The sequence below is a fragment of the Gymnodraco acuticeps genome, unplaced genomic scaffold (assembly GCF_902827175.1).
Source record: "Gymnodraco acuticeps unplaced genomic scaffold, fGymAcu1.1, whole genome shotgun sequence".
Taxonomy (NCBI): domain Eukaryota; kingdom Metazoa; phylum Chordata; class Actinopteri; order Perciformes; family Bathydraconidae; genus Gymnodraco; species Gymnodraco acuticeps.
This window is the reverse complement of record NW_022990349.1, coordinates 127501-148440: the sequence shown is the minus strand read 5'-3', so window position 1 is coordinate 148440 and position 20940 is coordinate 127501. Positions and strand designations below refer to the sequence as shown.

Below are 20940 nucleotides of genomic sequence, written 5' to 3'. Positions count from 1 at the left end.
TCAGTATTCTAGTGTCTCTACTTTAAAGAGTCCTCTCCTGCTGATGTTCAGGTGTATATCAGTATGTTGTGTCTCTTACTTTAAAGAGTCCTCTCCTGCTGATGTTCAGGTGTATATCAGTATGTTGTGTCTCTACTTTAAAGAGTCCTCTCCTGCTGATGTTCAGGTGTATATCAGTATGTAGTGTCTCTACTTTAAAGAGTCCTCTCCAGCTGATGTTCAGGTGTATATCAGTATCTAGTGTCTCTACTTTAAAGAGTCCTCTCCAGCTGATGTTCAGGTGTATATCAGTATGTAGTGTCTCTACTTTAAAGAGTCCTCTCCTGCTGATGTTCAGGTGTATATCAGTATGTTGTGTCTCTACTTTAACGAGTCCTCTCCTGCTGATGTTCAGGTGTATATCAGTATGTAGTGTCTCTACTTTAAAGAGTCCTCTCCAGCTGATGTTTAGGTGTATATCAGTATCTAGTGTCTCTACTTTAAAGAGTCCTCTCCAGCTGATGTTCAGGTGTATATCAGTATGTAGTGTCTCTACTTTAAAGAGTCCTCTCCTGCTGATGTTCAGGTGTATATCAGTATGTAGTGTCTCTACTTTAAAGAGTTATCTCCTGCTGATGTTCAGGTGTATATCAGTATGTAGTGTTCTCTACTTTAAAGAGTCCTCTCCTGCTGATGTTCAGGTGTATATCAGTATGTAGTGTCTCTACTTTAAAGAGTCCTCTCCTGCTGATGTTCAGGTGTATATCAGTATGTAGTATCTCTACTTTAAATAGTCCTCTCCTGCTGATGTTCAGGTGTATATCAGTATGTAGTGTCTCTACTTTAAAGAGTTATCTCCTGCTGATGTTCAGGTGTATATCAGTATGTAGTGTCTCTACTTTAAAGAGTCCTCTCCTGCTGATGTTCAGGTTGTATATCAGTATGTAGTGTCTCTACTTTAAAGAGTCCTCTCCTGCTGATGTTCAGGTTGTATATCAGTATGTAGTGTCTCTACTTTAAAGAGTCCTCTCCTGCTGATGTTCAGGTGTATATCAGTATGTAGTGTCTCTCCTTTAAAGAGTCCTCTCCTGCTGATGTTCAGGTGTATATCAGTATGTAGTGTCTCTACTTTAAAGAGTCCTCTCCTGCTGATGTTCAGGTGTATATCAGTATCTAGTGTCTCTACTTAAAGAGTCCTCTCCTGCTGATGTTCAGGTGTATATCAGTATCTAGTGTCTCTACTGGGAATGTCTCCATGCTTAATGTTAAAAAAGCTCTTTCTTTTTCTCAGCCTGTGCTGCAGCACCTCTTTTCACCCTCTGTCTGAAACCAGAGTCTGCTCTGATTGGTTAGCTGGCCGGCTCTGATGTGATTGGTCAACTGCTTAGAGATGTCCCGCCCCTCAGCCTATCACCTACATGTGTTGGAGCGCTAGTTATAGAAGCTAATATTAATATTCCATGTCATATATTTATGTGTATATATATATATATATATATATATATTTTATTGTATATATAATGTCTTGTCAAATTCTACATGTATATTTTCTATTTTATTTCTATTCTTGTTTATTTCTAGTTTTGTTTTATTGTAAAATGCCTTGTCTTTTATGCTGCTGCAACAAAAACTATTTCCCAAATTGGGATCAATAAAGTACCATGTTATCTTATCTTATCTTATTACGTAGTGATGCCACTATGTTCTGGAAGTAAACAAAGGAGTCCAATGGAGGTGGAACTTTGGGATTGTAGCCTTTGCAGACCATTTACATGCACTAAAACGTATAAATACACTACAGGAAAGCGAAAAAGCAGCCCCTGTAAGAGCAAATCAAGTTTCTTCCTCAAAATTGTAGTGGAGTAGAAGTATAAAGTAGAATTGTGCATCATATGATAACGCATTACATGCTCCGCCCTCCCTCATAAAACAGGATACATATAACAGTCATAAGTCATGTCATAATACATCTAAAAATATATCCTGAGCTGCTAAGAGCCGTGTGTTTATCTGTGAAATCCATTTCAGGGTTCATTTTCCTTTTAAGTCCCTTCTGTGGCGTGTGTCATGCTTTCCACTTCCACCGTCTGTTTAACTGAATATGGTCTTTCTGTGGGATTTGTGATGGAAACATTACAAAAAACGATACGAAAAAGAGGCCCAGTCAGTCTGGTTAAAAAGCAGAGGAGCAGCTCAGTTTCTCTTCAGGCTGAAGGTCAAGAAATCAACTGACTTTGTTTGACTTTTCCGAGGCAGTCATGTGTGCCTTTGTTTTGGCATTTCCTCAGAGGAAACTCCTGATTACTCAGTGTAAAAATATACAAGTGGGGGGTGGAATCCGAATAGCTCAAAGTCAACCATTAACGTTAAGAAAACTATTCACCTCATATGATTCCTAAAGAAGAGTTTCAACCAACTAAAGAGCTGCAGAACTTTATCAGTGACGTATTTCTCTGCCATAAAACAAGCAAAAAAATTCCCAAATTCTATACAAAACTGTGATTTTTTTCTGTGATCAATGAAAAGACAAGTCATTTGATCATATAATCAATCGATACTGACATGCACAGGTTAATGTGACATTTAACTCTGTCCACAGTTCTGCATCCTGTTGCAAAAACATGCTGTCAGTGTGCTGACCATCACATATAACATAATGTGACAGTGAAACATACAGGTATCTTATAATGTTCAGCTGAACCCCCTCTGTGGGACTGTTTCACAGTATACATAAATACTAAAGGAACACGTTTACACACAGATAATTCAATCAGTTCACCTTCAATCAAGCCACACACCGAGGAAGCTTTCTCAGACTCATTTTGTGCACTTGTCATGCATGTAATATATTATTTGAACATAAACATGTGTAGAAAACCTCTATCATGTTAAGGCCACAAATAAATATGTCCATCTATCCATCTATCTATCTATCTATCTATCTATCCATCTATCTATCCATCTATCTATCTATCTATCTATCTATCTATCCATCTATCCATCTATCTAATCTTCTAGTAAGATGAACCATGATGGCTGGGAACAAGGTGCTTGTCGACAACAGGAAAAGGAGACAACTCACTGAGCCCTCTTTTAGTTTTGAATGGGAACCCTGTTACAAACTCCATTGAGAAATGTGCATATTTTAAATTGCTCCAGGTTTAACACCTTATTAATGGAAGTTAGAAGATAAATGAAGAGTTAATCTGTGATATAAACCCCTTATATTCAGTTCGGCGTGCTAACAATCGATTAAAAACAATTATATTAGGTCAAACTGAACGTTTTCATTATATTCCCTTATCCTTACGAATCCCAGAAGCTGCCCTCTAGCACTAAAATGTGACGATAAAAGAAAAACTAATTTACACTTCGTAGAAAAATATAGCTTTTTTGTTTGATCTTTTGAATGCCGAATTTACCAAAATAGGCAACAAAATGGTAACATCTTGTTTATTCCATTCTGGCGGGATGCATGTTTCCACAAGGTAAGATAACCTTACATTCTGATTTTGTTTCAATGGGGTTTGGCGTGATGCAATTGGGTGTGTTCCCATGCGTAAACCGATTCAAAACACTCTTTCAGATTCAGAAATCGTGAGAAAGTATGATGTGTTCAAAATGCATCCTGGAAAATAACGAGTTCATGGTAGGAAAATAGCATTTAACCTACCTGTCAGTGAGTGTTGACTGTGTGCCACTCATTGGGGCTTCCCTTTCCGACGACTTCACCCAAATAGCATTTTCTGGCTGTTATTTATTAAAACATGTTTATTTTGTCTCCTCGGTGTCCGTCCATTTCCAGAAACTTCGACGTGGTTTAATTTCCAGCATATGGAAACAACAAAATCCCGTTATCCTGATTTAATTGAAGGAAAATCCCAATGCAAAGCGAAAGAGGTCATATATTATTCCCAGAAGTCCACAAAGTTGCTAGAAATAAAGAAAGTATTAACTTTTTCCTTAGGGGTGTGAATGGGTTTCATTAGACAGCTGCATCGATAAAGACATCTGGAAGAGACACTTTTTTCAATGTTTTCCAAACTTTATCTCCAAGTTGTGCACATCTCTATTGCTCCTTGTGAAATACTTCCATGGTGATGACACTGCAGACTATTCCTGATTATTATCCCGGGAAAGATTGCGTCAAACTTTGGCTGCTAAATCCAAAATGAAGTTCCAGAGTCCACAGAGTTTTTGAAGCATCCTCCTCCTCCAGGTTTGTTAATCCTCACTTAATTCGTACGAGAGTCTGACTTGTTTGTGTTGCTACAAAGTGTGATGCAAATGGAAAAAGGAAATGCTTTGTGCCCCCTCCCCAAAAAGAGAGTCAAAAAAGAGGAGAAAAACCCACCTTCCATCCCGATGCGTTCAGGAGCTCCTCGTACTTTGCGAAACTATCAGATTTAAAAAGCGATTTTGTGGTTTTACTTTACTTTAAATCACAGATAAACATTGTACGTACATTTGTTAAGCACAATTTCAAGGTGCTTGTACTTTGTTTGAGTATTTTATTGTTATGCTACTTGTTCTTCGCGATATTGCAATGGGAGATATTGTACTTTTTAGTCCATTACATTTGTTATGACAGCTACTTTGCAGAGTCTATTAGACCTACTACTAAATCATGATATTTTCACCTGTTAGACCTTCCAGCAGTATAACTGTTATTAACCCCACCATCTGAAGTGATTAATGTATAGACAATTATAATGCAAACATGTATTTTTAGCCTATATAAACCAGTGGGACATAATGCAAATTGAGTATATTACACTTGGTATTTTATTATAACTTGGGATTGTCATGTTTTTACATATAAAGTACAACATACTGACTAGTAGTGACACCCTCACAGGTGTAAACAATGTGAAGCATGTGTGATTTATATCTGTGTATACTGTAGGCCTATGTAGTGTAAACAAATGTATCCGAATTATTTCGAAAAACACTTTAATACATTAATTGAGATCTCTCTGCATCTTAATGTTAATATTTAAACGAAACATGTTTAATATTCTTAATAAGCGTATTTATAAAGTCATGATGTTTAAACACTCCGGTACAGTAGGTGGCGCTATACCCCTTACCGTTGGATTTTAGTCCGCCAGTAAAAACCATCGAAGAAGAAATTCATCCACCCACAGGCCAACGGCAGAAAACAACGTAAACAAAGCAACATATTTGGCTAAATCAGGACATTTAATCCGTTTAGCTCTTGTTTTATTGTCTCAATATATTGCAGAATAACTGCTCGATGTTGTAATTTAGCTAAAAGTATCATTGTCAGTCATGTTTGTTTGGATTTCGGGATTATAAAGGCCTTGAAGTCGTTCTGCTAACGGAAGGTAAGCTAACATGCTGATCCATTGCAACGGTTTTCAAAGCGCGTCAAAAACTGAAATTAAATGCCAATATCTTCCACCGTTTTCTGTGAAAATTTGACAAACGTATTGGGCATCATTGAATATTTGTGCATGAGACAATTTGATGGTAGTGGAGAAGCCAGTATGTGTCCCGTTTTCTGTTGTGTTGACAGCATTTGACCCATAATATGAGCAGCTAACTGCTTCTTTGTCTGCTACATGGAGGAAACTGGTGAAAATAAAAGAGCAGGTTTCTTAATTATCGACCCCTCTCCATTTTGTTAATAAATTCCTTTCTCAGCTGCATTTAACTTAAATATAATCTCAGTTTGTGTGTGTTTGGCCTGTGTTGCTGGATGCCCTGAGGTGGGCGGTGCTGCTCAGTGTAAACAGTTAGACAGCCAAGACTGCAGGTCTCCCTTGAAAAAGAGATCATTGATCTCAATGGGATTTTACCTGGATAAATAAAGGTTTTGAATTGAATTGAATTGAAGACTTTAATGCAATAAATGGAGACTTGTGAGTTATATTGTCCCTTTTTATGTGGCTATTCTTTATTTATAAGATACTTGAAGATATTTCACCACTTAAGGAATAGTCTTGTTGTTACACAGAACAATTCAAGTCTGCAACGGATGAACTGAAACCGTATCTTTCAATGCAATATGCATTTGATAACATTTGTATTGACTATACACATTCTCAAAAGAGGTATTTGTAATAACACGCATGTAAATGTGCATATTGGGAGATAATACAGTACATTATTTAAGTTTTAAAACAAAACTTTATTTATGAATTTGTTAACACCATAAAGTGTGGCCATGATTGTCAAACACATACAAAACATTTTAACAATAAGAGGCAGAGTAATTACTCACAGCCCTTCCTCTGAGAGAAAAGCTTCTTTATTGGGAATATTTCATTCAATTAAACATTTAATTAAAATGCACAAAGGAACCGTCTCAAAATGTTGCTCACACTGAGCTAATTTCACACAAGATTCAGTAATTGGAAACGAAAGATAATTAACTTATCAGTCAGACTTTTGTTTTAAAGTTAAACGCCCAAAAGTGATTATTAAGGTCATATTTATTTAGCCAAATCTGCACAGGAGCAGTGTTTTTCTTAACTCATTTCATAAATGTCCAATACTCTAAAATCATACTTTACATAATGATGACTTTCTGCCATGTTCAATAGCTGTCTGCAGTGCTTCCGCCAGACCAGGGCTGAGAGCGCGTCCATCCCGAGAGCGGGAGGGGGCGGTTGGTGACGTTTAATTTTTAATTGAGCCATCCCTTATAGATACTATCTCTTTACGTATGCACACACACACACAATTTTGAATTGCGCCGTCCCTTATACTATCTCTTTACGTCTCCCTGCCGACAGGGACACCCCTCCTGGCACGGTCCTTGGAAGATGCGGCGGTGTTTTGTTTTTTCCCGTTGCAGGCACACGCTTTGCTGGCGGCGAAAAGAATCCCACCAGACTCCTTTGCCCCTCCAACTGAGGGATGTCCTTGTCCTTTTTCCTTTCCGTCATTTCAAGCGATAAAAACTCTCGATCTTCTCTCACATTATAATTCTTTTTGGGCGCCCTCGGCTCGAGTTCAGGCCGTTCCGAGCTGAATAAGGGCGTCAAATTACGGCAAGACGCCCCCCAGGCGGAAACGCTGGCTGTCTGTCTCTTATCCTTGGTTATATGCTATGGTTATTATAAAGGTTATCTAATCACGTTTTATTTTGTATTTACTCTCCTCTTAGCCCATGATTCAGCTGGAGAAGCCGGTGCTGACTGGGACCATGCCGGTGGTCTGGCCCACCATCCTGGACCTGGGCAGGGACGAGTGCAAGAGAATTCTCCGTAAACTCGGTAAGGTCATGCCATACAGAAGAAAAACTAGAGCGCTCTCACTGTGAAGAGGCAGTTTTTCTCACACACACACACACACACACACACACACACACACACACACACACACTCACATATATATATATATATACAAATCTTAACATATCTCGTGAAAAATCAAAGCTTATAACATACTTGTTTAGTACTGCCTTCCCAGATTTAATCTGATTCTAGTTTTTATTCCATTTATTCTGCTGTTTTTTGTGTTTGCTTTAGTATTTGTTTTCTTCGTTTAGCTGTGTTTTATGTGTTTCTATTTTAGGTCCTATATTCTTTGCTTTTTATGTGAATCCCTTTGAAGCTTTGTTTTGATACAAGCTAAAATATTATTGTTGTTTCGAAGATGCCTGAGAAAATGTTTTATCAGGCCAAGAAATACATATTTGAGTTAATCTGATCCTTTATTAAAAATGTTTATTTGTGTCCCCAGAGCTGGAGGCGTATGCCGGGGTGATCAGCGCCCTGCGAGCCCAGGGAGACCTGACCAAGGACAAGAAGGATCTGCTGGGAGAACTCACTAAAATCCTCGGGTAATTGTTTCAAAAATATAATAAAACTTGATAAATGTGAGAAAAAACGTTGCTTTATTTAAAATGTGCTGCACCGGTTTCCCAGTATCTCCACAGAGCGCCATCGTGCAGAAGTCCGCAGAGCTGTCAACGATGAGCGCCTCACCACCATCGCATATCAGTAAGTGTATAACTTTAATTTGAAAATGAATTATAAACATATACAGTGCTTTTAAATATGTATCTGTTTGTCACATTTTTGTGCTTTTAAATGAGTTTATTTTGACAAATGTGAAAACATTCCGCTTCTCTCACAGCTTCAAACTGTAAATTGTATTTCTAAAAAGCCAATATCTACTTTATTAATGTTGCACGATCTCTTTCCAGCATGTCGGGTCCTAACAGCTCGTCTGAGTGGTCGATCGAAGGACGTCGCCTCGTTCCCCTGATGCCGCGGCTCGTCCCACAGACAGCCTTTACCGTGACCGCTAACGCAGTAGCCAGCGCCTCAGCCAATCAGAACGCCTCCTTTCTGATGCCAGCGGAAACAGGAAACAAAGAAGGTGGGCCAGCATCCCTTCTGTAATCAAAGAAACATGTTTTAAATCAGATCAGCTCGCACCACATTAACCGTTGTATTTCATTCCTGCAGTGGTCGTATGTTACTCCTACACGAGCACCACGGGCACCTCCACCAGCGCCACAGCGAGCAGCGGAGCCATCGGAGCGGCGGTGAAATCTCCCAGACCCCCGAGCCCCTCCTCCAACGTGGTGGTGCTGCCCAGTGGGAGCACGGTCTACGTCAAGAGTGAGATTTGTCTGCTATTTGGTTATTTATCGAGCTTAAGTCTTATGACAACATTTTTATTTATTCGACCTCATCCTGTTTTTTCTTTCTACATTTTTACTTTTTAATTGAAAACTGACATTTGAGTCTTTTTCAGTCATCAATTCAAATTGAATTGAAAATCCCCATAATATCACCTTGTTTCTTTAAAAGCCCAGTCTGAAATGTTTTGTCTCCTTTTCCCCCCAAAACATTTTTAGACTGCATTTTATTTTTTAGGTTTTCCATTCAGCCTAAAGGGGGCGCTACAAGCTTATTGACTGTTTTTCATGTTATTGTGAGGAACAAACACAACAGACCTAATTCCTCGGTGGAAACACATCTTTATTTGAGTGTTTGCCGAAGAACAAAATACTGGCTGAGATTTAATCTTCAAAATAAAAGAAATAATACAATTTGACAATGTTTCAATCTGTGCCAATGTGCCATTAACCCATGCATGTGCCATTTCTTGCTTTTCTTTACTCTAAGGATGTTTTTCTTTTATAATTTATCTTGACATTAATTGTTTTCTCTTTGTTACTGGAGAGTGAGTTTAAAAGTCCTCTTCTAAACATCCCTCCTGATCAATGGTGTCATATATACACATGCATGTTAACCCTTATGTTGTGTTCGGGTCTCCCCTGACCCGTTTCAAGTTTTAAAATGATATAATAACTACGCTGTAGTGTTTTGTATCGGAACGAGGCTTCATGATATCCTCCACAAGAGATATATAAACTCTACAAAACTGATTTTGACCATTTTAACCAAGTCTGAAGGTCTCTAAAAAAAAAAGTGTATAATTTGGTGTTGGGGTCTGGGGAGACCCAGCAGAATTGTTGTGGGTGACTCGAGGTCAAATTTGGCCCAATCAAGATTCATCTTTGACTTTAGACACCCCTCCCCCTTCATCCACTGTAACAATAATTTTTCGCATCATGCACCTGGTCTCCCCTCCCGCTGCCCCCCTCCCCCCACGGGAACTCTGCCTTTCTCAAAGAATATGTGCACTAACACTTGAACCTGAACACACACATGCACGTGTGCAATATGTGGTGTGATGTGTTTTGGGCCATAGCATTAAATTACAACAGGATTGTTCGGTTATGAATGCATTATAAGTTAGTTAGGATGTAGTTCAAACAATATTGGATGATAGTCATTTTTTGTGTGCGTTTTGGACTGAGATACACCATGAACGGTAACAGCTTTCGAACACAACACAAGGGTTAAACAGCAGTGTATTAAAATTCAAAACAAGGCTTTGACACGATTTCCCTAAGACAATTAATTAAGAAAATAATCAGCAGAGGAATCAATAATCGCACGAAAGAAAGACGTACTTCCTAGATTTAACCTCCTCCTGTTTCCCTCCCAGGTGTGAGTTGTTCGGACGAAGAAGAGAAGCCTCGAAAGCGCCGGCGGACCAACTCGTCCAGCTCGTCTCCGGTGATGCTGAAGGAAGTGTCCAAAATGTCCCCCCCGGTGTCCAAGAGCATCACGGTGCCGGTGAGTGGCAGCCCCAAGATGAGCAACATCATGCAGAGCATCGCCAACTCGCTGCCCCCCCACCTGTCCCCCGTCAAGATCACCTTCACCAAGCCCACCATCCAGACCACCAACACCACCACGCAGAAGGTGAGGGAACCTTTGTGTTTACTTATGTTTCAAAAAAGGCTGCTCTGATGTCATGTGAGGATAAAACCTGTATTTTCTTTGGCTTCACGTATTTTAGGAGCTACGGTATAACTGAGGTGAGATTAGAGATAAGATAAGATGGAACTTTTTATTTTTGCTAGGGATGCTCAGATCGATCGGTCGATACTCACTCTCTGCCGATCGATTGGTGCTCTCTAAAAATGCACATCGCGAGAGCATGACGTAAAATGATGACGTAAAATACTTGACACTTTTCTCTGTGCGCGGCAAAACAAGCTCGCCAAAATGGCTTCACCGGTCTGGTAGTATTTTAAGGTGTCCAAAAAAGACAATAAAATAGCGGTATGCAACGTGTGTGAAGCAGAAATCCTGTAGCTCCGCCCGCTGTGCTCCCACAATGCAGTTCGGCAAAGCGTGACGTCCCCCCATTCAAAGTGAATGGGCAGAAACGTTGAAGCTTCAACGCACACCGCCGTGTGTAAGCTCCGTTATATTGGCTAGCTGCCTAGCTTACTTCGTCTTCTTCATCAGCCAGCATCCTTGGTATCTGTTGTTCACTGAGTTGATTCTCGCTAGGTAGCCAACATAAGGCTTAGTCATCTTGCCAAATAGTGAGCCCACATTTATCTGTACTGCTAAGCCTTATTAGAAATGGTAGTAACTCATCAATAAGGCTCCCTTTTGGAAGCTATACATGTTATTAACTCGTAAATAAATGCTCATAAGAGATGCCAAGAAACATCAAGATGGATGGGGGGGGGGGGTCAATCAGTGAGCAACAGATACCAAGGATGCTGGCTGAAGAAGACAAAGTAAGCTAGGTAGCCAATATAAGACTTAGCAGTACAGATAAATGTGGGCTCACTATTTGGCAAGATGAATATTGGCTGCCTAGCTTACTTCGTCTTCTTTGAGAAAGTTTAACCACACCTCGGAGCACTCTCTCCGCCATCTCCTCCGTGTGTGTGTGTGTGTGTGTGTGTGTGTGTGTGTGTGTGTGTGTGTGTGTGTGTGTGTGTGTGTGTGTGTGTGTGTGTGTGTGTGTGTGTGTGTGTGTGTGTGTGTGTGTGTGTGTGTGTGTGTGTGTGTGTGTGTGTGTGTGTGTGCGTGTGTGTGTGTGTGTGTGTGTGTGTGTGTGTGTGTGTGTGTGTGTGTGTGTGTGTGTGTGTGTGTGTGTGTGTGTGTGTGTGTGTGTGTGTGTGTGTGTGTGTGTGTGTGTGTGTGTGTGTGTGTGTGTGTGTGTGCAGACGGGGGAGAGAGATCTCTCGTCTGGATTGGAAAGATCGAAAATACTAAAAATAATCATAGAAGCATTTTGCAGTCTTTTTGCGTGTTAGAAACGGAGTTGGCGAAACTAAAACTGCAATATAATGTTTATGTAGCAATAATACATATGACATATTTTTTACACGTCTCCAGTACCGATAAAAAGACCGATAACGTCGGAGCTTAACGGTACCACGGTCTTTAATAATTCAGCCCCGGGGCCCGTTTAATACCGGGGCTCGGTACCCATCCCTATGTCCTATATATATTCATGTTGCACTGTTGGAGGAGCCTGTGACTTCAGTTTGTCATTGCCATATCTACACTGGAGCAATAAAGCCTTGAATCTTGAATCTGGGAAAAACACTAATGATTAAGATTTGAGGTATAAATAGTTCCCTCATCTCTCTACACAATACCTGAGTATAAAATGTCTCTTCTTCTTCCCTCAGGTGATCATCGTGACGACTTCTCCCAGCTCCAACTTCGTGCCCAACATCCTGTCCAAGTCTCACGCTCACAACGCCGCTCTCTCCAAGCTGGTGTCCACCACCATGCTGACGGCGCCCTCGCAGAAACAGACGGTGGTGTTTCCAGCCAGCGCACACGTCTCCTCCAGCAACGTGGCCGTGACCACCGTGAGCACCTGCACGCCCTCCGTGGTGATGTCAACAACATGTAGGTCCTTCATCTGCAACTACACAACAAATGTGAACCTTACGTCTACATTTGGACAGTGCAATGCTAACTTAATCTCTGTAAAAGCGTCCTTGAGTTTTTAGAAAAGCGCTATATAAGTGTCATGTATTATTATTATTATTACTACCGTTTCCCTCCATTTACAGTCTTTGTGCTAATTTAAGCAACATTAGCTTTTTCACAGAGCCCTAAATAAAGCCCTTTTTATTATTATATATTCTGTTTACCATAATGTAAGATGACACATTCTCAATTTTGGGAGGCTGCAACCATCACATTTATGGCATTTTTATCTACGTATTATACTTGGTTTATCCTCAATCACAAGAAAATGTTATATCTTAACACAGAAACGATTATAAACTAAATCAAAATGCCTTTTATTTTGAACAAAATATGCTTTCCTGTTAACTTTTACATACTTTGCTCTTTTTGTGTGACGTTTCCTCACAGCATGCAGCATTAGACTACAAGTTCTGTGTTTTCTGCTGCAGGTGCCTCTTCAGGCGGAGTGAAGGTGACCTCCACTCGACTCCCCTCCCCCAAGACGATGGTGGGCTCCCCGGCTCAGATCCTGGCTCAGTTCCCCAAGCAGCATTCGCCCAAACCGCTGCAGCAGGGCTCCTCTCTGGGGGTCTGCAGCGTCACGCAGACCTCCAGCTCCTCGCCGGGCTGCAAGCCCACCATCCAGATCAAGCAGGAGTCCGGTCAGTCTGCACACCACCCTCTCAATTCAATAGCTTTATTAGCTTGACCATAGTTACATATAGTATTGCTAAAGCTCTGTATAATTGCAACATCTATACACAAATATATACATAAGATTTTTTTCTTTACAAGGAACACAGATCCATTTAATTCATTCAAAATAAAATATGATATATATTAAGGATGCCAGCGATTATTCTATTTTTCGAATATTCGTTGCGGTCTCCATAATCGAAAATTATTTTTTAAAATTCGATTTTATTTATATATTTTTTTATTATTATTTATGTTTTTCTTTTTCTTCTCGGCGAATAATCGATTAATATTCGCCAGGGCTGTCCGATTTTCGAATTTGATCATGGTCAGTTTCTGGCATCCCTAATATATAAGATGTGAGATGTGAGACCTAGTGTAGCAGGTCAGTCCGATGTAGTGATGGGAATTATGGCTCTTTGAAGGGAGCCGGATCTTATGGCTTCAAAGAGCCGTTCAAAAGAATTAATGGGTTTATCTGCGAAATAATCACCAGGATAATGATTGACTGTATTGCCAGACCTAATGTCAATAATCTGCATTGTAAACATGACACAAGGTGGCGCCATATCCATGTCCTTCATGTCAGTGAATGTACTTTGAATTGAAAAGTAAATAAAGTTGCCTTGCCTTGAATGAAATTCACGCAACTCTTAATATTAGATACTGTGTTTTTAAGTGGCGATGGAGATTATTTGTTGACCCTGCTTTAAAGGATATGTTGCCTTTACAAATGGTGCGCTTTATCACTGCCTGGGTTTTGGTTGAAGTGCATCCAAATGCTGCTGCGGTTTCGCGAAAACACGTCGTCTACCTGTCCTGTACCACTTGTTATGACTTCTCCCTCTCGCGTATTCCGTTAAGACCCACCCCATCTCACTCCTCGTGCTGAAACCTACCAATCAGATTAGGGGGGGTCTTCACAGAATACGTTTGGGGAACAAAATCAAGCTCTTTAAAAGGCGAGTGGATTTTGGCAGGCAGTGAGTGCGGACCGACGATTGGACGATAACAAGAACGGCTCTCACCAAGTACGACTCGGTTCCCCTCGTTCGAACCAAAGAGCCGTTCAAAAGAATCGGCTCGTTCACACATCACTAGTCCGATGCCCTCATACTGCAAGAATGCAACTAATATTTTTAGTTTTTCATTTAGTTTTTTAAATATTTGAGGATGCTTATGATTGAGTTTTGGGAGGAATTGTTTCCGTACAGGTTCAAATGTTGGGCATTGTGTGAGGAAGTGCTGCTCTCACTGACTGTGGATATTATTTATTGTGTGATTTTGTTGCAGCATATAAGTGTGTTATATTCGTGTTATACGATAAGAAGTACTTTATGATCCCAATTTGGGACATTTTTGCATTTCAGCAGCATACAAAGACAAGGCATTGTACATAAGAACACATTTAAAAGACTAGAATCAAACAATCCAAAATGGAAACATCTCAAATAGAAATAAAATAGCATTTTTAAAAAAAAGTAAAAAATATCCATGCGGAAATACACATTTACAGTAACAACATTTAAAGCAGGATATTATATACATTAATTGTGCAAGGAATGGATTATTAAATATTAGGTTGAATATACAGTGGAGGAAATAAGTATTTGATCCCTTGCAGATTTTGTAAGTTTACCCACTTACACATAAATGAACAGTCTATAATTGTAATGGTAGGATTATTTGAACCGTTAAAATGACAGACGGTTAATGTCTTTGTAAGTGGGTAAGCTGTCTGTCCAGCTGCAGGTGGAGATGATGGAAGTGTCCTTTGTGTGTGATTTTGTTGCAGCTTATACGTGTGTTATGTTTTTCTATTGACTGAATCACTGTGTCAATCATTTACAGGTGTGAAGATCATCACCCAGCAGGTGCAGCCCAGTAAGATCCTCCCCAAGCCGTCCTCCGTGGCTCTGTCCAGCAGCAGCTCCTCCCCCATCATGGTCGTCAGTAGCAACGGCGCCATCATGACCACCAAACTGGTCACTCAGTCCACAGGTGAGGGAAGCCCACCTGTAGATTCAAGATTCAAGGCTTTATTCGTGTCGTGTGCACATTAGCTACAGTGTACAGAGATGGCAAAAGTACACATCCTTTACTCGAGTGGAAGTACAGATACTCGTGTTTAAAAATACTCTGGTAAAAGTAGAAGTACTGACTAAACTTCTTTACTCAAGTAAAAGTAAAAGATTTAAAATGTACTTCAGTAAAAAGTACCCATAACTAGCAGCTGCTTTAAAGAGTACCTGACCTCCCTTTATATTAATAGAACAATAATGTCATTGTTAGCTAATGAATGTTTCCATGCTGAACAACGGCAACATGACAACGTTTCCATTGGTCCCTCTTCTTTAGAGAAGACCAGGTATTTGTGTTCAAAATGTAAAAGTAAAAAGTCGTCAGAAAAATAAGTAGTGGAGTAAAGTACTGATACCAGAACAATGTACTTAAGTACAGTAACAAATTATTTGTACTCCACTACTTCCCACCTCTGACTGTGTAGATATGGCCATGAAAATCTTAAGTCACAGGCTCCTCCAACAGTGCAACATGAATATATATACAACATAAAACAGATACAACAAAGTACTGAGGTTGTATAAACAGCACTGGTTATTAAACACTGTGTGTGTGTGTGTGTGTGTGTGTGTGTGTGTGTGTGTGTGTGTGTGTGTGTGTGTGTGTGTGTGTGTGTGTGTGTGTGTGTGTGTGTGTGTGTGTGTGTGTGTGTGTGTGTGTGTGTGTGTGTGTGTGTGTGTGTGTGTGTGTGTGTGTGTGTGTGTGTGTGTGTGTGTGTGTGTGTGTGTGTGTGTGTGTGTGTGTGTGTGTGTGTGTGTGTTGTGTGTGTAGTGTGTGTGTGTGTGTGTGTGTGTGTGTGTGTGTGTGTGTGTGTGTGTGTGTGTGTGTGTGTGTGTGTGTGTGTGTGTGTGTGTGTGTGTGTGTGTGTGTGTGTGTGTGTGTGTGTGTGTGTGTGCGCAGCGACCCAGGCCACCTACACGCGGCCCACGGTGAACCCCAGCATCGGAGCCCGGATCTCGGCCTCCAGCGGCGGGACGACCTACGTGAAGACGACCAGCGGCAGCATCATCACCGTGGTTCCCAAATCCCTGGCAACGCTGGGCGGGAAGATCATCAGCAGTAACATGGTCTCCGGTGAGGCAACCAGGAGAGATTGATAGCAAATGTCTTTATTTTTTACATTCAGCTTCTTTGAGAGGTTTTCAAATTACAGTTTTAAGTAAAAAAAAAAAAATCATATCGTCCAAAAATCACATGTCATGATATTAACCATCTGATTTGTTTAATTTGTTCACTGAAGGTGTTTAAAATCAATTAAGAGAAATAAAAAGATTAAATTAATATTATTGTTTTGATTTAAATCTGCTTTTTTAATAAACAAAACCCATCAGTGCATGCCTCCCATTTAGCAAAGTCTTTTAAATGCAGTCAAAATAATTTTATTTTCTTTCTTAAAGACTTAAAGCCAACAAATACAGAAACAATAATTAAAAAAAATCCTTAGTTTATTAAATAACAACCTCAAATATAACATTTCACACGGGTAAAAACGTTTTTAGTCAAAAAGGAAAGTATTGTTGCTTTGTGCCTTCTCCCTGTTTTAAAACAATCATTCCTTAATTCTCCTTCGCTCTACAACAGGCACGACGACTAAGATCACCACCATCCCGATGTCCTCCAAGCCGAACGTCATCGTGGTTCAGAAAACGACGGGAAAAGGAGCGACGATCCAGGGACTGCCGGGGAAGAACGTGGTCACCACACTGCTCAATGCTGGGGTCAGTTATACACTACTGTCTGATTTTAATGTATTGAAAATCAGTAATGTCCCCAAAGACAGCCTTAAGTATTGACTGTTTATGTATAATATTGCAAAAAAGGGCAATTATTCTGTTATTTTAGCTTCTCAAATGTGCATATCTTACTTTGTCGTGATTTGTCTGTTTAGTCGGACAAACTACCGCCATGGGCTCTCTGTGAACTTAACAATAGGTCCATTATTTGGAAAAATAGTCATTTAATTAATAGTGAAAATGCTTGTTAATAATTAATAATCTTTCTAATTATTCTGATGCTATAAATGTTTGTTTTAACACGTTTTTTAATACAATTTGGTGCATTTTGTGTGTTGATTTCTGCCCCTTGTATTTCACTGTTGTGACGCTGTCTTTCTTGATACAACCACTAGGTGTCGCCAAAGTTAGAAAACTTCACATCCTACATTAAGGTCCTTTTAAATCATTTTATTACTTTACATTTCTACAATTCAAGATTTTCTAGTGTGTTAAATAGTTATATTTTGTTATTGTGTTCTTTTGAGGAAGGGTTGGACATTTTTGGAAATATTGTGGTGGGGACTAAGATTTTAGATAGATAGATAGATAGATAGATAGATAGGTACATACATACATACATAGATACATAGATAGATATATAGATACATAGATGGATAGATGGATAGATGGATATATAGATACATAGATGGATAGATACATAGATAGATACATAGATGGATAGATACATACATACATAGATAGATATATAGATACATAGATGGATAGATACATACACACATACATAGATAGATACATAGATGGATAGATACATACATACATACATACATACATAGATACATACATACATACATACATACATACATACATACATAGATAGATAGATACATACATAGATAGATAGATACATAGATGGATAGATACATACACACATACATAGATAGATACATAGATGGATAGATACATACATACATACATACATACATACATACATAGATACATACATACATACATACACACATACATAGATAGATACATAGATGGATAGATACATACATACATACATACATACATACATACATACATACATAGATACATACATACATACATACATACATAGATAGATAAATACTTTATCGATCCTAATTTGGGAAATTCTTTCGTCACAGAAGCAAAAGTGTGTATGTTAAATATGAAGCTACGTCCAGATTCCGTTAGCTTAGCTTAGCACAAACACTGTAAATGGGGGCAAACAGCTAGCAAGGTACTGACAGAATGTAGATATTTTAGCTTTAAATCAGGATTATTATGTCTTAAAATGATATAGTGACTTTGTACCACATACTTTATTGATGTAGATATTATTCTTTTATATATTTCTGTGTTTCCTCCCGTGCTGCTGTGTGTATCTGGATCAGTTGTAATAATCTGTGTGCCTTAGGGCGAGAAGGGTCTTCAGGCGGTTCAGGGATCAAAACCAGCAATCATCACGGCCTCCAGACCCATCACCAAGATGATCGTCACGCAGCCCAAAGGCCTCGGCGCCGGGTCGCAGGGTAGCACCACCAAGATCATCCCGACCAAGATCGTGTACGGGCAGCAGGGCAAGACCCAGGTGAGGCACCGCCGGGATTTATGAAAAACAACCAATGTTCAATTCCTTTTAGCAACCTTTTTTTTTTTTAAATCTTAGTTTTCGCAAATGTATTCGATTTATATACTCTTTATTTATTTAAAAAAACGGTCCATGCCCAATTTATTTGATCTAATCCAAACGCATTGTAAGTGGGGCGCCAAATAATTTGCAAAACATTATGATTTGTGTGGAAACATTTTCATTATTAAGATTTCTTTTTATTTGAACCTCCTTTCCTTTCTCTTTCTTGATCCTCCTTAGCAACGGTCATTACAGTCCTTAGCAACGGTCATCACAGTCCTTGACAGCGGTCTGTTCTACTGGATTAACAACTTGTCACATGTTCTGAATTGACCAATCAGAACTTTATTCAGCCTCCGTATTGTTTATGGTTGAATGTGGGCCGCACATTTTTTTAAGATTCTTAAGTGGGCCCTGAGTTCGAAAAGGCTGGGAACCCCTAATCTAATCAAATGTTTTTCTTTGTTTATTAACATTTATTCTACTTTTTGAATTCTCTTTATTTTACATTTTTAAAAACACGCCCCTGCCCAAATCATTATTACAGTTTTTCAAAATATCTACAGCTCTGGAATATTTATAAATTCCACTTAGTAAACTTTACACTCTTAGAGGTTTTACGGCTCTAAATAAAATGTTGGCATTATTATTTGATCCTGGTTAACCACAGGCCAATGAGGTTATCATATGACTCACATCAAGTGGATATTCATATGACCGACAGACTGACATCAAGTTACCACAAGTATAACGTCTGTACCTTCCAGTCAATATTTAAAGGAGTTGTGGTCATGTGCACCAAAGCTACATCGTAGTTGTTGGCAATTTATTACCACGGGCTCCTCCAACATTGCAACATAGAATATACTAAAGAAAAAATACGTAAAATGTCCAATACAAACTATCATAATAGGATTAATGACATCGTTTCAGGCTTTGTCTAACTTTGAAAATCCTTCAACAGTCCTAAAATGTATTTCTTATCATCGTGATTATTTGTTCTGGCCATGTCGGAATGCCCCTCAGTTTATTTCCAACTTTAATCAATTTGTAGCTGTCGTTTAAAGCCAAAGATCTCGTATTATTGACTATACACTACCTGTTTTGCAACGTTGTGTTTACAGCTTGTCGACAGAGAAACTCAATTAAGGAATAACATTTAATCTGATAGGTCAGAAACATGATCTTGTGACTGCAGACAGAGCAGCTGTTTGACCTAGCATCAGACTGTGTGGCTCATTGATAACATTTCATTTAAAACTAATTTCTGTCCCGGAGAGGAAGTAAAGAGAGGAAGGGAACATTTCAGAGTGAAAGCAGCCCTCTGTCGGGGATTCCTCTCTTCTCTTTAAACTCATGTTTGCTTTAATAACTAGGTCACACTTCTCTAGATAGAACATATCTTCTTATATCCACATGACTGAATGCATAACCCAGAAAAGTCTACTTCTCTGAGGAACTCAAATGAGCAATGAGAAAGAAACCGTTGTCGTATTTTGGGGATTCTCTTACAATTAAAACTGCTCTTCTGTACTGTTATGGCGCAGTTCCACTGCAGCGCGTGGCACGGTTTAAGCATGCCGTGCCAAACCCGGCCCGTTTTTTGTTGCGTTTCCACTAGGGGTAGTTCCGGCTCCACTAGGGGTAGTTCCGGCTAACGGGTGTCACTACCCGATCCGTCCCCCTGCCCGATCTGTACTGCGCATGTGCGAGATGGTCCGCCATATTGGACAACTCCGGACGGCATCCCAAATAGGACACTTGACACAGTGGCTTTTAGCAAAGCTCAAAAATAAAACTCGAGAGAGATGAGTTATTGTTATTACAACGTGACTTCACTATTATTTAACAACTCTTTTATTGGGTTCTTTTATTTGGGGTTAAGTACATTGTCAGAATAAGTGAGAAATGAATGTAACTTCTGTTAGACAGCCATATGCCATACATTTTTGCATTCATTCACAGTAAATATTTATTCAGTATGATAGCTGTCTAACAGAAGTTAAATTCATTTTTTGAGCTTTGCTAAAAGCCACTGTGTCAAGTGTCCTACTTGGGTTGCCGTCCGGAGTTGTCCAATATGGCGCACCGTCTCGTACATGCGCAGTACAGATCGGGCAGGGGGACGAATCGGGTAGTGACAGGGACAACCATAGATATATATAAACACTAGATGACTCACCCGCGCTGCTGGCCAATGGAGACCGACGTTGCCACATGGCGGCCATCTTGCCACAGGCAGCTCGCTCATTCATAACATTATGTCTATGGTGCAATATTGAAATAACTATAGATTGCTCCATTTTCAACCAATTTTCAAACGGTTTATGATACTGCATACTTATAAACTTTTTTTTTTCAACATGTCGTGTTGTCTCCTGTATCATAGAAATGAATACATTTACTTTGTAAGTAATTATGGGACGTATTTCTTCTTTCATAGCAATTTTCCTCAATACTTTCTTCCGTGAAATAGGTCTTGAATTCTATTGAAAGTGGTCTT

General features: G+C 39.5%; 1 protein-coding gene across 9 annotated transcripts in view; it reads left to right on the top strand.

Annotated features, from left to right (window-relative positions):
* Window positions 1–5099: 5099 nt before the first annotated feature.
* Window positions 5100–20940, top strand: part of emsy (EMSY transcriptional repressor, BRCA2 interacting) — a 30748-nt gene continuing 14907 nt past the window's right edge. For 4 of the 9 annotated variants that reach the window (XM_034223973.1, XM_034223969.1, XM_034223972.1 and 1 more), the window contains exons 1-14: window positions 5100–5327; window positions 7115–7223; window positions 7693–7792; window positions 7878–7952; window positions 8159–8334; window positions 8424–8579; window positions 9979–10238; window positions 11978–12203; window positions 12719–12931; window positions 14817–14966; window positions 15948–16121; window positions 16629–16765; window positions 17176–17214; window positions 18222–18395. In XM_034223973.1, coding sequence (XP_034079864.1) covers window positions 7118–7223; window positions 7693–7792; window positions 7878–7952; window positions 8159–8334; window positions 8424–8579; window positions 9979–10238; window positions 11978–12203; window positions 12719–12931; window positions 14817–14966; window positions 15948–16121; window positions 16629–16765; window positions 17176–17214; window positions 18222–18395 — 1986 coding nt within the window. In that variant the 5' untranslated portion in view covers window positions 5100–5327; window positions 7115–7117. The remainder of the gene's footprint in view (window positions 5328–7114; window positions 7224–7692; window positions 7793–7877; window positions 7953–8158; window positions 8335–8423; window positions 8580–9978; window positions 10239–11977; window positions 12204–12718; window positions 12932–14816; window positions 14967–15947; window positions 16122–16628; window positions 16766–17175; window positions 17215–18221; window positions 18396–20940) is intronic. The other 5 variants (XM_034223975.1, XM_034223974.1, XM_034223967.1 and 2 more) reach the window with 4 other exon arrangements.